The sequence below is a fragment of the Pongo abelii genome, chromosome 6 (genome assembly GCF_028885655.2).
Source record: "Pongo abelii isolate AG06213 chromosome 6, NHGRI_mPonAbe1-v2.0_pri, whole genome shotgun sequence".
NCBI lineage: Eukaryota > Metazoa > Chordata > Mammalia > Primates > Hominidae > Pongo > Pongo abelii.
Window position 1 is genome coordinate 57,993,632 of NC_071991.2, and position 17,810 is coordinate 58,011,441.

General features: G+C 55.5%; 3 protein-coding genes across 3 annotated transcripts in view; all 3 read left to right on the forward strand.

The window, feature by feature from the left end:
* The first annotated feature begins 478 nt into the window (after positions 1-478).
* HOXA9 (homeobox A9) lies at positions 479-5,641 on the forward strand. The gene is made up of 2 exons (XM_003777073.5): positions 479-3,202; positions 4,238-5,641. The coding sequence occupies exons 1-2, from the start codon at positions 2,623-2,625 to the stop codon at positions 4,474-4,476; spliced, it is 819 nt and encodes a 272-aa protein (XP_003777121.2). The 5' UTR covers positions 479-2,622; the 3' UTR covers positions 4,477-5,641.
* A 5,119-nt stretch (positions 5,642-10,760) lies between these two features.
* Positions 10,761-14,381, forward strand: HOXA7 (homeobox A7). Its single transcript, XM_009242931.4, has 3 exons — positions 10,761-10,961; positions 11,329-11,916; positions 12,872-14,381. The coding sequence occupies exons 2-3, from the start codon at positions 11,538-11,540 to the stop codon at positions 13,183-13,185; spliced, it is 693 nt and encodes a 230-aa protein (XP_009241206.1). The 5' UTR covers positions 10,761-10,961; positions 11,329-11,537; the 3' UTR covers positions 13,186-14,381.
* Positions 14,382-17,152: 2,771 nt separating this feature from the next.
* Positions 17,153-17,810, forward strand: part of HOXA3 (homeobox A3) — a 43,948-nt gene continuing 43,290 nt past the window's right edge. Inside the window, exon 1 of the mRNA XM_063726039.1 lies at positions 17,153-17,796. The gene's annotated coding sequence lies outside the window, so the exon portion shown is untranslated. The remainder of the gene's footprint in view (positions 17,797-17,810) is intronic.

Here is a 17,810-nt window from a genome sequence, read left to right on the forward strand (position 1 = left end):
AAAGCTGTTTCCTTTCCCTGCCTGGACTGGAGGCCCAGGAACTCTTTCGTTGCATAGCCACCGACCTGCTGTCTGAAAGGACCACACACCCCATTCCCTTCAACTCCTCCCTGCCATTTTCTGGACCAGGGTATTGGATTTATTTCAGAGATCACAGTTTTAGAAATCTCAGTCGAGAAGGGGCGGTTTTAAATTATACTCATTTATTATTTCTTTATGCATATGCAATATCTTTCACTTCGAAAATAAAAGCAGACAAAAAAGTCAGAATATTCTGGCTCCAAAACTTTGGCTGAAGGAAGACAATATTTGGTTTTCTGATTTTTCTCCCCTTTCAAGGCACCAGTAACATCTGCTTAACACTCAAAGCCTGCTAATTGTTCAGTAATTCTCTTATTTTGGGGCTAAGTCTGTTTAAAGGAACAGCTTTGTTACTTAAAAAATACTAAAATAATCAGTGTCTTCTCTGGCATAGAACGTGGAAAAGGCATCCAGACATGCCCAGACCATTTGCAGACACCTAAAATTAGGAGCCAGAGTTTCCTCCAGGGTTAATTTTTTAAATGAAAATCTCAGAGGCCTGGCGGACTGCGGGGTATTTAGGACACGGTGGACTGTGTTGGGGGTGGGCATGACCTAGAGAAATTTATGGGGCAAGGAAAATATTAGGGGGAGGGAGATGAGGCGGACAGGACGGGGCCATGTCTCAGTTCATCGTGTCAGCCACTTCCCTCTTCCAGGCGCGCGTGCAGGAAGGGGCACCCAGTCGGTATCCGCGCGGCTTGGCAGCCTCGCTGGTATTTGGGAGTCCCAGCCGGAAGTGTGTCAGGGTGTTTGAGGGGGGGATTACTGGAACTGCTGGTGAGCATGAAGGCAAAAAAGAGAGAGAGAGAGAGAGATGGAAGCGCCCGAGGCCGCCAGCCTCGCCGCCGGGGAAGTGGGCTAATGAAAAACACACTGTTGCAGGCACAGTATCCACACGTGAATTTGATTACCCCTTTTGTAGGAGTCGCTGCTTTCTGTTAGGAATTGGGGGCAGGGGGAGTTTCCTTCCAATTAACGGAGTGGCTGCGACCTTTTAATTTACCCCCAACGGGTGAGAAATAAACTTCCCCAACGTGGCCAGGCCCAGGAATGGGACTGGAGTCGATGCCCTTGTGCCCCTCCCCGTTCTAATTTCCAGCCCTGGCCTTGAGTTGTGGCTGCCTCTCTTTGGGCCTTGTACCTCTCCGCCGAGTCGCCGGGTCCCGTAGGTAACCAAGGCGAGGCCATGAGTAGTAGCTGGAAAGGGGGGAAGGAGCCCTGAAAGGCTCACACGGCCCCGGGACAGGCCACATCGGTGCGGACCTCCCAGGCTCCGGAGCTGCGGGGTCTCTTAGGAGAGGGTGCCTTTTCCCAAACCGACCTCGCCTTTCATTGATGCCACTTGGAGTTTTTTCCCCAGCTGGGATTCAGGGAGCGCAACCAGGCTTGCAGCGCTCATGGTTAGAGCCTCTGAGGCTGGAGCACAGGGCTGGGTCGCCAGCCGCCTGCGCCTGGGAATCCTGATTGCCAGCTGATGAGAAGGGCGGGCTGGGCGCGCGTGTGCGTGGGGTCGAGGGCCGGGGGCCGAGCGCGCCGCACAACCAACCAGGCTCTCAAACCCTTCGCCCTGGGGGCGGCTGGCCGCTCCCTCCTGGCCAGCTCCTCCGTGGGGTCCTCGAAGCAAAGGCGAATTTAAGGGCTGCCCGGGCGCCCCTCGCTCCAGGCGGGTAGCTCTGGGGACCTGCACCCACGGTACTCCCTGAGCGGCCGGTCCCTGCCTGGAGTGCCCTGGTAGGGCCGGCGGCGGCTCCGTTTGGGACGGATCCTGCGTTGAATTTGACTTTTCGAGGGCGGCCGGGGGTAAACTCGCCTCTCCCGGGGACCGCAGGGATTATTTACAGGGAGCTCGCCAACCAAACACAACAGTCTAACCTTTCCAAGTCCTCGTAAATTTTTACAGCTGGGAGCCACGGCGAGGCAAACGAATCTGTTGGTCGTTCCCGGCTTCCCGCCAGCTTGTGTGGCTTCTGAAACAATAACTCCTTATGAAATATCATAAATATAGATTTAAATACAGTAGAGCGAGAATGCGATTTGGCTGCTTTTTTATGGCTTCAATTATTGTCTAATTTTATGTGAGGGGCTCCACTGGCCGCACTCGCACACGGGACCCGCGCCTTCCTGATGGCGTGATTAATTGTGATATAAAATAGTCCGCTTAAGAAGTGTGTGTATGGGGAGGGGGGGAAGACGGGAGAGTACAGAGGCAAGGCTAGATTTGATCTTTTAATCTTCGTTGGCCACAATTAAAACAAACCCGATCGTAGAGCGGCACGATCCCTTTACATAAAAACATATGGCTTTTGCTATAAAAATTATGACTGCAAAACACCGGGCCATTAATAGCGTGCGGAGTGATTTACGCGTTATTGTTCTGTTGGGCGGGCACGTGACGCGCACGGCCAATGGGGGCGCGGGCGCCGGCAACTTATTAGGTGACTGTACTTCCCCCCCTGGTGCCACCAAGTTGTTACATGAAATCTGCAGTTTCATAATTTCCGTGGGTCGCGCCGGGCGGGCCAGGCGCTGGGCACGGCGATGGCCACCACTGGGGCCCTGGGCAACTACTACGTGGACTCGTTCCTGCTGGGCGCCGACGCCGCCGATGAGCTGAGCGCTGGCCGCTATGCGCCGGGAACCCTGGGCCAGCCCCCCCGGCAGGCGGCGACGCTGGCCGAGCACCCCGACTTCAGCCCGTGCAGCTTCCAGTCCAAGGCGGCGGTGTTTGGCGCCTCGTGGAACCCGGTGCACGCGGCGGGCGCCAACGCTGTACCCTCTGCAGTGTACCACCACCATCACCACCACCCCTACGTGCACCCCCAGGCGCCCGTGGCGGCGGCGGCGCCGGACGGCAGGTACATGCGCTCCTGGCTGGAGCCCACGCCCGGTGCGCTCTCCTTCGCGGGCTTGCCCTCCAGCCGGCCTTATGGCATTAAACCTGAACCGCTGTCGGCCAGAAGGGGTGACTGTCCCACGCTTGACACTCACACTTTGTCCCTGACTGACTATGCTTGTGGTTCTCCTCCAGTTGATAGAGAAAAACAACCCAGCGAAGGCGCCTTCTCTGAAAACAATGCTGAGAATGAGAGCGGCAGAGACAAGCCCCCCATCGATCCCAGTAAGTCTCTCCGCCCTTCAAATCCGCCGCCGCCTCCACGCCGGCCTCCCGGATCTGCTGGCCCGCCAGGTTTCTCTCGAGCCTGCCTTCGTCCTCGCTGGAAGCCTCTCGAGTTGGGGCCAGGAGCCAGAAGTTGGTGTTTGGGACGCCTCAGATAGGGCCCCAAGTCCGGAGAGCAGTGAAGAGCGGCCCGAAGGGCTACGGGAGAGGAGGCGGCTGCTGCAGCGAGAGGGGGCGGGGCGGGCACTTCGGGACTAGCCAAGACTGGCCGCCCCTCTCCTTGGCTGCCCAGGCCCAGGACCGAGATACTTTGGGCCGTCCTTCGAAAGCAGTGCAGCCCAGAGAGCCTTTTGTGCAGCTAGATTGTCCGTGAGCGGCGGCAGCCAGGGCAGCCGGAGCCGGGACGCTGGGGGAGACGGCCGATTCCTTCCACTTCTTGCCTTCGGCCAGTGGCGGCGTAAATCCTGCCGAGATGAGGCTGCGGGCGACCCGGGCCACAAGGGTCCCCATGCCAGATTATTCAAATAAGCCACAGACGTGATCAACGGCCTTAGGGCGCCCTGACGGCTTGCCCAGCTCCGAAGGCCTTCCAGGAAGGTTAAATAAGGAGTGGGGGGCGTAGAGGGAAAGGTTGGGAAGGAAAGACGAGTCAGTGAACGGGACAGAGGAATCCTAATCTTGCTGCAGGACACAAGGCAGCATGCTTTGCCTCTGCGTGGCAAGGAGATCTGTTTCCAAGTTTCATTCTATACAGCGTTCAGGGAGTGGGAGGAAGGAGAAGGGGGACAAGAGGACAGAGTAGGAGAAAGGAAGGTCTCGGAGGGGAGGGGGAGCCGAAGTTTTACTGCGTGCAATTGTAAGTGACCGTCTGTGCGTCTGTCTGCCAGGGTTCCATTGTGTCCGAGGCCTGACTGCCTTTCCTAACCAATTCAGCAGAGTTCTGCACTTCGGCCAGAGACCCCACGCAGGAGGCTTATTTGCCCCAGCAGGATGTGCGTCTTCTCCTCCTAAACCCAGTATTTCTCTTCCCCGCAGATAACCCAGCGGCCAACTGGCTTCATGCGCGCTCCACTCGGAAAAAGCGCTGCCCCTATACAAAACACCAGACCCTGGAACTGGAGAAAGAGTTTCTGTTCAACATGTACCTCACCAGGGACCGCAGGTACGAGGTGGCTCGACTCCTCAACCTCACCGAGAGGCAGGTCAAAATCTGGTTCCAGAACCGCAGGATGAAAATGAAGAAAATCAACAAAGACCGAGCAAAAGACGAGTGATGCCATTTGGGTTTATTTAGAAAAAAGGGTGAGCTAGAGAGAAAGAGAAAGAACTGCCCGTCCCCCTTCCGCGTTCTCCCTTCTCTCACCCCCACCCTAGCCTCCACCATCCCCGCACAAAGCGGCTCTAAACCTCAGGCCACATCTCCCCCAAGGCAAACTCTGTTCAGGCTGGCTCGTAGGCCTGCCGCTTTGATGGAGGAGGTATTGTAAGCTTTCCATTTTCTATAAGAAAAAAAAAAAAAGTTGGGGGGGGGCATTAGTGCTGATAGCTGTGTGTGTTAGCTTGTATATATATATTTTTAAAAATCTACCTGTTCTTGACTTAAAAGGAAAGAAACTACCTTTTTATAATGCACAACTGTTGATGGTAGGCTGTATAGTTTTTAGTCTGTATAGTTAATTTAATTTGCTGTTTGTGCGGCAGATTGCTCTGCCAAAATACTTGAACACTGTGTTTTATTGTGGTAATTATGTTTTGTGATTCAAACTTCTGTGTACTGGGTGATGCACCCGTTGTGATTGTGGAAGATAGAATTCAATTTGAACTCAGGTTGTTTATGAGGGGAAAAAAACAGTTGCATAGAGTATAGCTCTGTAGTGGAATATGTCTTCTGTATAACTAGGCTGTTAACCTATGATTGTAAAGTAGCTGTAAGGATTTCCCAGTGAAATAAAAAAAATTTTTTTAAGTGTTCTCGGGGATGCATAGATTCATCGTTTTCTCCACATTAAAAATGCGGGCATTTTAGTCTCTCCATTATCTATATAGTCCTGTCTTGTCTATTGTATGTATAATCTATATGATTAAAGAAAATATGCATAATCAGACAAGCTTGAATATTGATTTTGCACCAGACGAACAGTGAGGAAATTCGGAGCTATACATATGTGCAGAAGGTTACTACCTAGGGTTTATGCTTAATTTTAATCGGAGGAAATGAATGCTGATTGTAACGGAGTTAATTTTATTGATAATAAATTATACACTATGAAACTGCCATTGGGCTACTGTAGATTTTTACCCTTGATGAATCTGGGGTTTCCATCAGACTGAACTTACACTGTATATTTTGCAATAGTTACCTCAAGGCCTACTGACCAAATTGTTGTGTTGAGATGATATTTAACTTTTTGCCAAATAAAATATATTGATTCTTTTCTATTTTTTGCGGGCCTGCTCTTTGCACTTTCTTCTCTGGGTCAGGGGAGCCTGTGTAGAGTCTCTAGGTAGGGGCGGGCTGGGGTGGTGAGAAAGAGCCCCAATTTTGCCTCTGGCTGGCTTTCAGGAGCGGGACCTGCCACAACCAGTCCGCCGAGCTAAGCTCTCCCAAACAGGCCAGCTGCCTGGCGGCGAGAAAAGCTGGGAAACCCGGCGGAGAAGCCCGCCTCCCGGCCTTGTGTCTATGTGCGGGACGGCGGAGAAGCCCCTGAGGAGCTGGGCTGGGCTGGCCAGTAGCAGTGGAAAGACCACTCTTTCACCTTGGTGCCCCCGAGAAAATTCCCAAACCTGGGCCTTCGTTAGCTTGGTGGGGAAAAGGGGGAGAGGGTGACAGGATAGAGAGCTGGGGACCGCCTTCTAAGCAGGCTCTGAAGAGGGAAATAGGAGCCCCACCGGCCCAACGTGGCCATGCAGGCAAACATTTTGGGGGCTTGCAAAGGAACAAAGCCCTGCATCCTCGCACCGCCCGCCACCCCCGCGGCGTCCTGCCAGCCTGGCCCAAGAGAATCTGGGTCCTGCACTGCAAGCCCCTCCCGAACACAAGGCCTAACAGAGGCAGGGCTGGGGCAACTGACGAGCCTCTAAGCGCCATAAAATAAAATGAGGGCTGTTGCCGTTTATGGGGTGTAAAGGGCTACGGGGGGGGGGTGGTGGGGGAGAACGGCCACAATTTCGGAGGCCTGAGCGCTTTCCAGATGTGGCCGGAGAGTTCGGCCTCGCTTCCACCCCCTTGCTTCTCTCGCCCTCCCCCTTCCCCCACTCCACGACTTCTGCAAAGTTGGATGTGTTCTAAGCTTAAAAGGGGAACCAGGGCGCGGGTGGATGAGGCGTCCCCTAACCCCCACCCTCACCCCGCCGCCAGGTTGGGACGCCCTCTGTTGTTGCAGACAGAAGGAACTTCAAAGAATAGGCAGTAAGAGTGTGCCATAAAGGCCGGGTCTGCGAACTGTCTGGAATTCGTCCCTTAATGAGTTTACAACTGTCCAGCCCCAATTAGGATATTCCACCAAAGCCCTTTCATTTGTTCATTTGTTCTGTCTGCCGCCGATAAAGCGGCTGCGGAAACAGCTCTTTTATTGGCATTGCCTCCTCTGCAGTAGATTCCGGGCTCCACGCAGACTCCCCGGGACCTAGGCCCACGCCCCTCCTTTGGAAGTGGGGTGCGGTGGGCTAGCCCGCGGCTCCTAAAGCTCAGGCCGGCCGAGGTAGCTGAGGATGCAGTACCGAATAGTGGCCAGCAGATGGCAGTGTGGCTCCATGCAAGAGGCTTCCGCGCCGCCATCTCCCGCCTCCGCGACCCTGGGGAAGTTCCTAAGATGTCGACTTGACACGAGCCTTTCTGGAATGGGAGCCCCAGATTTTAGTGAACAGCCGCCCTATATTTTCTGGGCTGCTCACGCCTGGCTAGAAGCCTCGCTGGGAAACAAGGAATCGGCGGGGACTTGCCCGACCCTCACCGCTCGCACCTCGCTGACCCCATCCCGAGGGCCCAGCGCTGCCGGGCTGCAGCCGTCCGGGCGGCCGCGGGGCTGCAGCTCCAGGCGCGGGCGCGGCTCCAGGGTCACCGTCCTCAGCTGGGACAGGCCTGACACAGCCAGGCGCCAGAGAGCCCCGGCTGACTGGCGGACGCAGGAGGAACGCCTGCAGCCCCCGGACTTGATGACTGCCCAGAGGGTGTGCACAGTGCGTGCAGAGGGCGCACATCGTGGCCCCGGGTCCCGCGGCCGCCCAGGAGGCCCCCGAAACCTGCGACCTAGGTCAGGGCCCGGCGAGCCGGAACCCAAGACAGAGCCAGGACCCCGGGACTCGGCTGGCTTGAATCGAGACAATAAAATTAGGCGGTGAAAATTGGGCGTAAAGGCAATCTCGGTGTCTGACCACTGTAGGTATAGCGGCCGGGCCGAGTTGGCTGGGAAGAGAATCCTGGGGGACAAACCAGGGACTGCTTTGGTTATTTTTTTAATGTGATGTTTAATATAACAATCACACCGTAGCACCAAAAGTGTCGCACACAGTGTGGAAGCCGCCTGGGCTGTCTCTGGCCGCGGCATGCCCTCCGCTGTACAGGAACCCAGGCTGCTCTGGCGTTCACCCATCAAGAGGCCAGAAGGGAGGGGACCCCAATCCAGGCCCAGCCTCTCCCAGACCCTAGGCCGGGAACACACTGTGGCCTCCTCTCGGGTGCGAGCATCAGCCACGGATGTCGAATGGTTCCAGAGGGAAAACGCAAAAGCAAACAGAGAACTTTTCGAAGGGTCCCGGAGCCCTATGAACACGCTACACAGTGCATTTATTTGGGTCGTAATAGTCTCCGCCAAGCCCACAAAATGTTTATGACCCGCATCCCAGTGCTGTTCACGCTGTAAAACTGGGGACTGGATTTTGGTTGATGTCTCTCCCGGGTGTTTGTTCTCTCTCTCCTTTCACACACACACAATATCTCTCTTTTCTCTCTCTCCCTCTCTGTCTCTCTCTCATCTCATATATACATAGATAGATAGATAGATAGATAGATAGATACATACATACATACATACATACATACAGATATTACAGACACACGCCTTCATTACATTTCACAACGCCTGATTGTAAGAAAGGTTTTATAGCTTCCCCGGGAGTCAACCGTGGCTTTGTATTCAAGCCGCAGATAGAGAGCTCAATTTATGTAACTACAAATAAATTGTGAAGTCGCAGATCCGTGGATGCAGAGAGAAAGCTCTATTTGTGTAACTACAAATACATGAAGTCACAGATCGGTGGCGACTGCGTCTCTCCACTGATCACGGAGGCCTCAGGTAGGTGCAGGCCGCCCAGGGTCTCCCAGGCCTGGGTAGACTGTCCAAAGGCTCCTCCCTTGCCCTTGGCAGGCTGGTGGCTGGGAGTCTGCTTTTCCTCTGGGAAGCCTGGGAGTGGCTTCCCCGCAGCGGGCCTTCACCCAGGCAAGACCCCGCACCAACCCAATCTCATTTGTAAGCGACAGGGACGAGTTTGTCTTTGCGCCCAGGCTAGGGATCACTCACTGACTGGGTGGGGAACAGATGCAGCTGGTGAGAGAGGCAAGGGTGGAAACCTTTAGGAAGCAGTTCGCCAGCCACCCAAATCTCTGGAAGGCGCTATTCCCTGCCTAGAGCTGGCTTTACCTTCATAATTGAATTTAAATATTGGTATTTGGTAACAAGAAGCAGGGTAAACACGCTCTGCCAGTAGGTAGGAAGGAAGCTCAGGGACGGCAGTGGAAAATGTCTAAAGATAGCTCGGCTGATTAGAAACCCGCCTACATGTGCCTGCTTCAGGCTGAGGGTCAATGAGTATTTCTGTGAAAATTATCTCACATAACCTAGTGCATTTGTGTCTTTTCAGTCAAATAAGTAGAGAATCAATGAATAGAGAACACGCAGTTAAAGAAGCCTTATTGAAAGCCTGATTTTATCCGACCTTTTCGTTTTAAATTAGACCACAGAGGGCAAGAGGGGAGAAAGAAGCCTGGAAACGAAAGGGAGGTTTCGGTGTCCGCAGGACTCGGCCCAGTTGGCTGACTTGGGTCCATAAAGGCCGAAGCCTTACGGGCAGTATCCGCATCCTCCTTGGCCGGAGCAGAGGGGCAGTGCGTCCTGCCAGAACCTCCTGGACGCTCGCCGGGCAAAATCGGAGCAGGGATGAGCCGGGGGCGAGGGCACCCGGCCCTCCCTTGGCGAAGTGCGTTCCTTCCCGCGCTCCCCGAAATCGCTCCCCGCTCGGGCTGTTGGATTGGGCAGGTTCTACTTTAAACACCAGCTCTGTCGGCCCCTCCAGTCGCTTGAGTCTAGACAGACGGCGGCGGCGGGGGCCTTGGTCTTTTCTCTTTGCGTCTTGCTGTGTGTCACCCCAGGAACAATTTATTGGTCTAAAGCGGTCTAATTCTGCCTCTTTGATCTAGCCTTCTTGTTTTGCTTCATCTTCTTTTAACTTTCTTGGGTTTTTATTTCCTTTCAGAAGGCGATGCGACTGGGATTATTTAGGTCTTCTCTTTTTGTCTTACTCCCTCTATTCTCCACTGGAGACAAGGTATCATCTGATCCGCCATAAAGACATCCCCGGATATTGTCCCTCACTCCACACCCCTACCCCCAGGCTTCCGTGGCCCGGGAGGAGACAGCCCAGGGCCCACCTGCCCCACCAGCCCCCGCCTTCCCACCCAAGCCCCGGTGGTTCACTGCGCAGGAACTGGGGCTCCGTGGCGTCCCGATCTGAACCCTCCCTCCACCTTTTGTATTCCTGGGACCCCCTGAGAGGGTGCGGTAAACGGGGGCGGCCTGGACCTTCTGAAAGTGATGGGAAGTACTTTGTACACAAGGAACTAAACTCTATAATTTACAGGAGAATTTCCGGGGCAATTCCATTGTGAGGTCGGGTTTATGGTGTGTAATCGAGCTGAGCAGTAAAAGGTGGCCGGGCTTCCAGCGCAGCCGGGCAGTTTATGAGGCGTTTAGGGGAAGGGTTCTCCCCACCATCCTCCACCGAGCGGTGGGCGGCAGGGACTTCAGCTGGTCCAACATGGTGCAGGGGTCGGAGGCCTGGAAGGTAGGAATTGGAGGCCTGGAGGGAGTGAGAACACTGTGCGCTCAGCTCCATGTGAGCTGGTACTTGGACAGGTGAAGCCTCCACAGCTGGGTGGCCTTTAGGGGGTGGTCCCCCTATTTGTTTTCGGTGTCTTCAAAAGTAATGGAAGTCCACAGTGGGTTGCAGTCCCTAGACGCCAGAGCCCCCTCTCCAAATCGTCTCTAAAGCATGTATTGTTCCCAGGCACCCCGGCCTACCCTAGAAACCTTCCAGTGTTGGGAGTGCCTGGAAGGGTGCAGGCCTGAGATTTCTCCAAGCTGGGGGAAACAGCCGTGGCTCCCCATGCGCCAGAGGGGAACCAGTAGTTGTGGCAAGAACAAAGGAATCTTTAGCAATTTATCGGACTGCTGGAGCCAGCCAGGTGCCCAGGAGCGAAGGCACAGAGCCTGCAGCACTACAGCGTCCCGGAGGAGGGAGGGGAACCCCACGTTAATAAATCTGTTGGCAAATGAGTCTCATTAATAGATAAATATTTCACTGCTTCCTTTAGGGCGGATAAACAGTGTGCCTCCGATTAAGGAAAGGAAGCTGGGAGACGTTGACTTTATTCGAACCACATGGTTCCAGTTTGCGGTGGCATTCTCGCTGCAGCTGCAAGAGGTGCTGCGCCTTCCCCGTCTGGATCCGAGTCTAAGTCCGGCCTGTCGCCCACTGGACCTGGGTGAGAGAAGACTTGGGCAGAGTCGATCTGCTCATAGCTGAGTCCTGCCCACAAGGCCACCGCGGGGCAGGCTGTTGCGGGAGACAGAGACCCTTCCAGGGGCTGGGCAGGCGGACAGGAGAGGGATGGGGAGGATCCCAAGCTTGGTCCAGGGCTCACTAGCAGGAGTCGGCGAGGGGCGGTGGGGGGGGGCGGGGGCTGCGCGGGGCCGGGCCGCCCGGCGTCCGCAGACCCCAGTGCGGAGGTTGGCCGCCAGCTGGGCGCTCCCGCGGAGCCTCCAGGTCTTTTTCCGCGGGACGCGCCAGGCCCGCCGGGCGCCGGCAGATTCGTTGGCCGCATATTTGAGCCTCTTCCCCTTCCATTCTAGGAGGCTGCGGGCCCCGCGGAGCGAGACCACCTGTGAGGGTTGCTGAGATTGGCGGAGGCGGTCATGTGGGCGGTCACGTGCTGCGGCGAGCTCCGTCCAAAAGAAAATGGGGTTTGGTGTAAATCTGGGGGTGTAATGTTATCATATATCACGCTACCTCGTAAAACCGACACTGAAAGCTGCCGGACAACAAATCACAGGTCAAAATTATGAGTTCTTCGTATTATGTGAACGCGCTTTTTAGCAAATATACGGCGGGGGCTTCTCTGTTCCAAAATGCCGAGCCGACTTCTTGCTCCTTTGCGCCCAACTCACAGAGAAGCGGCTACGGGGCGGCCGCCGGCGCCTTCGCCTCGACCGTTCCGGGCTTATACAATGTCAACAGCCCCCTTTATCAGAGCCCCTTTGCGTCTGGCTACGGCCTGGGCGCCGACGCCTACGGCAACCTGCCCTGCGCCTCCTACGACCAAAACATCCCCGGGCTCTGCAGTGACCTCGCCAAAGGCGCCTGCGACAAGGCGGACGAGGGCGCGCTGCACGGTCCGGCTGAAGCCAATTTCCGCATCTACCCCTGGATGCGGTCTTCAGGTAGGCGCAGTAGCTAGGCGGGCCGGGCTGGCGGAGCGGGACCGGGAGCGGGGAGCGCGGCGCTGGGGAGCGGGGAGCGCGGCGCTGGGGAGCGCGGAGCGCGGGGCGCGGGGCGCGGGGCCGGAAGAGCGGAGCCAGGCTGTTGCGAGCCAGTAGCCCCGTGACTCCCGGCGCAGCCTTTCTGGTTTTAATTAGAGCGGAGGCGCCATTGCGTGGAGCTCATAGCATTGTATGTAAATGAGGCTCATAAAACTTTTTATGGCCCAATTAATGGGTTCGATCCTCGTAAATTTATTTAACTCCATTTGCCTTGGAATTTTAACATTAAGTTTGTTCACTATTCTGTCTCTCTTTCTCTTTCCTCTGTCACCCTCCCTCCCTTTCTTCTCTCTCTCCTCCTTTTCCTTGCTGCCTGACTTTTCTTTCTCAAAAGCTGGGAGAGCCAAGCCCTCCAGGGCCTCTCACCCGACCCTGTGTCACGGGCCATTTCAAGATGGGGGCGAGGGAATGAGGACAGAGGGTCGGGGTGCCCTTGGAAGGTCCTGGGGATGAGGGCTCAGGCTGCTGGGAAGGGTCGCCCGCTTGCCTAGCAAGGCAGGGGAATTGCCGTGCTCATCTTTGAATGGCAAAAGTGCAGCGTTTCCCACTTGCTCACACTCTATATTTACAGTTTTTCTTTGTCAGGGGAAGCAGAACATTGTGGAAGCTTAGCCGGCTGGAAAGGTCGGTTGTAAAGTTGAGATTCTGTGCCTTTGCTCATTATAGAGCTGCCTGCGCGACTGGCACTGCAGTGGGGGTCTTTCCCTAACACTCCCCCTCCTCCCCTAGCTCAGTTCGGGGACTGGGGCAGAGGGGGATGCTCGCCGGGGACTAGGTCAGGAGGAAGATGCGGGCTCTGGGACAGCAGCCTAACTTGTCTGCCCTTGTGTTCATGTGTCTGCATGTCTGTTCTCAGGACCTGACAGGAAGCGGGGCCGCCAGACCTACACGCGCTACCAGACGCTGGAGCTGGAGAAGGAGTTCCACTTCAACCGCTACCTGACGCGGCGCCGCCGCATTGAAATCGCCCACGCGCTCTGCCTCACCGAGCGCCAGATTAAGATCTGGTTCCAGAACCGCCGCATGAAGTGGAAGAAAGAGCATAAGGACGAAGGTCCGACTGCCGCCGCAGCTCCCGAGGGCGCCGTGCCCTCTGCTGCCGCCACCGCTGCCGTGGACAAGGCCGACGAGGAGGACGATGATGAAGAAGAGGAAGACGAGGAGGAATGAGGGGCCGATCCGGGGCCCTCGCTGCACCGGACAGTCGGAAAACGTCTTTAAGAGACTCACTGGTTTTACTTACAAAAATGGGAAAAATAAAAGAAAATGTAAAAACAACAACAACAACAAAAAAACAACCCAGTCCCCAACCTGCACTCTACCCACCCCCATCACCTACTCCAGCTCCCAACTTTTGTGGACTGAGCGGCCTCAGAGACTGGGTCGCCTTGGATTCCCTCTGCCTCCGAGGACCCCAAAAGACCCCCAACCCCAGGCCACCCGGCCCTGCTCTGGCGCGGCCAAAATACTACCTAGCACAGGCCTCTGCTTGAGGCATCCCCAAACTACCTATGTATCCAGCCCCAGAGGGCCTCCATTCCCAGGAAGTCCCTATGTATCCCAACACTGGCAGACACCCAGCACCACCCTCCCAGACCCGCAAGAAAGTGAATCTCACTACTACCTACTCCCCTAAAACTACCTATTTTGTGCTGGCTGGCTTGCCTGCTACCTAGTGCCGACTGCTCCCAGGCAAGGCCCCCGCTGCTTACAGCCCGCAGCTTTTGGGGTCCCTGAGGCTGCCCTGAGAATGTGCTGAGGTCAAGGATCAGGGTATTGGCATCTATTTAAATTGAAAAATAATATATTTATTCCAAAAAGCATTCTAAGTGCTTGTACCCTAGAATCAATCCCTCCTTCTCTGGCTTGGCACCCAAAGCTCAGGCCCATCAACCCCCACTTCTGGAGGGGAATGTTCCTGAGCTGGCTGCAGATCTGTGGGTTAGCTTCTGCTTACTTAGCAGGACTGTGGAGATGCTCCCAGCTTCGCTGTCCTTTACTCTGGCTCCTGTATCTTACTGTTCAGCTGTGTTAAATATGTATGCCCTGACGTTTCCTATAATAGCAGATACTGTATATTTGAACAAGATTTTTTTTTTTGATCATTTCTATAGTCTTGGAGTTCATTTGTAAGGCAGTGTCTTGACTTGGAAAGGATGTGTTAATGGGGTGACTTTGTAGCATGGTATGTTGTCTTGAGTTAACTGTAGTGGGTGGGGAGGTCCAATGCCCTCCGCAATGCCCTTCATCTCCTGTGTTGTCCTGTACCCCGCTCAGCTCCATCCTGGGGTTCAGGGAAGGCACACTTCCCAGCCCAGCTGTGTTTTATGTAACCGAAAATAAAGATGCGTGGTGACAAAGAAAAATGTGGACTGCCTTATCCAGAGGGGACTGGGAAAGGGGAGGTGAGCATGGCTGGAGGGCAAGGGGCAGTGGGGAAGCAAAAGTGGGGTGGCTGTCCTTGTGATGGTCCAAGTGTTGGGTGCCCATGTATTGGTGTCATGTATCTTTTTAATGTATTTTTATGTGCGTATTTGTATGAGTATGTGCTTATTTTTCTGTGTATGCATTTCTGTGTGTGTGTTTTTACCTAATTCCACAATTGTATATATTTTGGTGTCCATAATTGGGTGCATGTGTTTTTGTGTGTCCATAATTGCATGTCATTCTGTGCCCACAATAGAGTGTATGCCCTTCCCTGTGTGCATAATTGTATATGTGCCTTTATCCGTGTAGAGATGTTTGTCTGGTTTTTGCGTGTGCACTAACATCTTCTAGATCCCTTGAAAACGGAATCTTTGGTAGATACGTTATATTCTATGAATCTCCCTAAAAACCTCCATCAATTCCATGAGGAAATTTCAAATCCACCCTTTCCTCTAAGGCTGTGCAGTGGGCTTGGAAAGGGGCATTACCCAGAGGCTGATTCCGGATTTCGCATGCGCCCTGAACCCAGCCCCAGGGCTAGGAAATGGGATTTAAAGTCCCCACCCCGCCTGCAGACGAGGCGAGGGCGGCCCAGGGTCCGGCACTGCAGTAGGTGGCGTGGGGAGGGGCTAGGACCGCAGACCCCCGCTGGGCTACGCAGCCTGGGCAGGGGCTGGGGCATCTGGATGCGGGGAAGGGGCGAGGGGCGAAGGGCGAGGGGTTGTGCGGGCAGCTCAGAGCATCCTGAGTTCCGCCTGCAAGACCTCGTCTCCAGTCTCCTGCCTGGGTTGGGCCCGCTTCTTATGGCTCTTTTAGTAAAACCGGGCCCAAAAGGGTCTGTAAAACCTGAGGCCCCAAGTCGGGGCGGCCTCGGTGGTAAGATGGCGCCGGTGTAAGAGCTGCCTCCTCTCAGTGATGGGGAAAGGGTCATAAATCCGTTGTTGTTTATGAAAATTTACAACTTTGCAATACAACTTTATGAGTTGTTCGGCCCTTCCATTGGCCACTGTCGGTCATGTGGATGAGAACCGTGAACATGAACTTTTTTATAATTTCCCTTGCGAGAATAGAGCCGCATTCTTTTGCTCCGCTCCGTCCTGCCTCCTTCGGAGCTCTGCCTTCCAGCCGGGCTCGGCTGTGCTTTGTCCGGAGATGGCGAGCGAAGGGAAGCCCCGGCCAGGCCAGGCCTGGCGGCTACCGCTGGAGATTGGGCGCGCCCGGTTCCCGGCGCCGCGGCGGCAGCTTTGCAACTCGCAACCTGGCTAATTTCCTGCGTCCTCTGGCACCAGGAAAGAGGACGATTCTTCTCTCGGGCTGCCCAAGCGACAGCTGTCAGAGGGGCAGGAGCTTCTGGGAGCCACCGTCTGAAGGTGAGACATATGGGGAGGAGACAGGAGCAAAGGTGGTGAGGCGACAGCCGGCGGCGGTAGCGGTGGGAGAGGGCACCCAGGGAGGCTTTAAGAGGGGCATACTCCCCCTTACCCATGCTCACCCATTCACACTTGCCCCCATCACACACTACAGCCCACACACGTCATACACACAGGCACACACGCGCGCGCGCGCGCGCACACACACACACACACACACACACCACTCCCTTTCTCTCCCTTCCCTGGCTCGCCTTGGCAGTAAGTGCCCGCCTTCCTTCGGCCCTCCGTGGCACAGCGCCCAGGCACAGGGCAGCATCCCTTGGATCGTCTCTCTCCCCTTCCCTAGCGACCCCGTGAAGCCCAAAAGGAAGTGGCCCGGCACACCGTGTTCCCCGCCAGCCCTTTGGGTTTGGATTTTTATGTTTTCATTCATGGCCCTATTTGGTTTTGTTGGATTCCCCAACAACAGGAGATCGTCTTTGACCTGGGAAGGTGAGAAGAGGTGAGGGCAAAGTGCATTAATCCACAGGCATTTTATTAGTATCAGCACAGCACTTTCTACTCCGTGGGAACTGGTTTCAGAGAGAAAGGTAGAAGGGGGAAACAGAAAAACTTACTAATTCAGCCAGAGTTCTCCGCTCGTTGCCGGCTTCCCTTCGCCCAGTTTTTCGATGAGAGAGGTGTCTGAAGCGCTGGGAGGGGGAATAGGTGCGTGGGTGGAATTCTGTGTTGGAGGAGAGGATGGGATTAATTGGGTGTTACTTGGTGGGAAGTTTCGGTGCAGAGGACACAACGATGTTAGCGCGGGTGGCAGGGTCCCGCAGCTAAGGTTGAAGGAAGGACGCAAACCGAGTCTGGGCGATAGGGGGACCCCCCAATCCACCTTGGCGCAACGGACTGGCGACGGCACTCCCCACCTTCCGCGAGCGGGGAGAGGATGGTGGAGCTGCTAGGGAGGAAGCGCAGAGCGTGCTGCTGGCGGTGGCTTTGCGTAGCGAGGTGGCTCGAACTGTAGCTCGGCCTAAGTGCACATCAGACCAGATTTGCCCCGGGAACTCCTCGGACAGCGACAAGAAAAGAGTCCGAGGTTCTTTTTGTTTGGGTTGTTGTTTCCCCATCTTGAGACAATATCTTAGTATGGATTCGATAAATAGAAGGGGGCTGTGGATGTTTGGGACGTTCGCCCGTGTTCTGTGTGCGCTCGGGGCGGATAAAGCTGCGCATTTGCATCCTAGGGTCGCTGCCTTCCTGACTGCGGCTGCCACGGGCCGATTATTTATTGCGACCGTGCTGGCGCTCGCTGCTGCCACGCCGTGGCCGTCGCCGGGACCGGCGCCAGCTGCAGCCCGCCTCTTGCAGCCTGGCGCGACTGCTGTACTGGCCCCTCAGAGATTTCCCAGCAAGCAGGGTAGAGGGGGACGCAAGGGGACCTGGGAGGCGATCACCCAGAGCCTATTTGGCCGGGAAATCTCCCCGCCTCGGCTACCCCTGACCGGAGCTGGACGCCGGTATAGACTCGGGTCTTCCCCCACCCCCACTCCAGCACCATGGAGACTGGTTGCACAGGCCGCCTGGCACGTCATGGCTGCTTCTGTCCAAACTGCGCGTCCCAAGGCGTTCTGGGGGCGCACGCTGGTTCAGGGAACGCTCTGGCTTTGGGATTCTGAAATCGGACAGACTACCTGTAGTCCTGAGGCCTGTAGGCCTGGCTGCTCTGAGGAGGATTGGCTATGGCAAAGAAGGACGGCTTTGGCTCCAGGCGAGGGCCTGTGAAGGGCAGAGGCCGCACCTGTGTGCTTTGGGCTCTGGCCTGGGCTAGCGAGCTGGCTGGACCGAGGTGGCCTTCAAGGTCCCACACCTACATACTCCCAGACCACCCTCCAGGCTGGCGGAGGTGGAGCTGTTCAATGGGCAGACCAGCGCAAGGGCAGACAGTGGGGCCCAGCTCGCCATCCTGCCCCCCTTGGAGAGAAACTGAAAGGTAAGTCGCTTTCT

Coding starts and splice junctions, on each gene's coding strand:
- HOXA9 (XM_003777073.5), top strand. CDS start 2,623: ATGGCCACCACTGGGGCCCTGGGCAACTACTACGTGGACTCGTTCCTG. Junction 3,203..4,237: donor CAAGCCCCCCATCGATCCCA/GTAAGTCTCTCC, acceptor TCTTCCCCGCAG/ATAACCCAGCGGCCAACTGG.
- HOXA7 (XM_009242931.4), top strand. CDS start 11,538: ATGAGTTCTTCGTATTATGTGAACGCGCTTTTTAGCAAATATACGGCG. Junction 11,917..12,871: donor CCCCTGGATGCGGTCTTCAG/GTAGGCGCAGTA, acceptor GTCTGTTCTCAG/GACCTGACAGGAAGCGGGGC.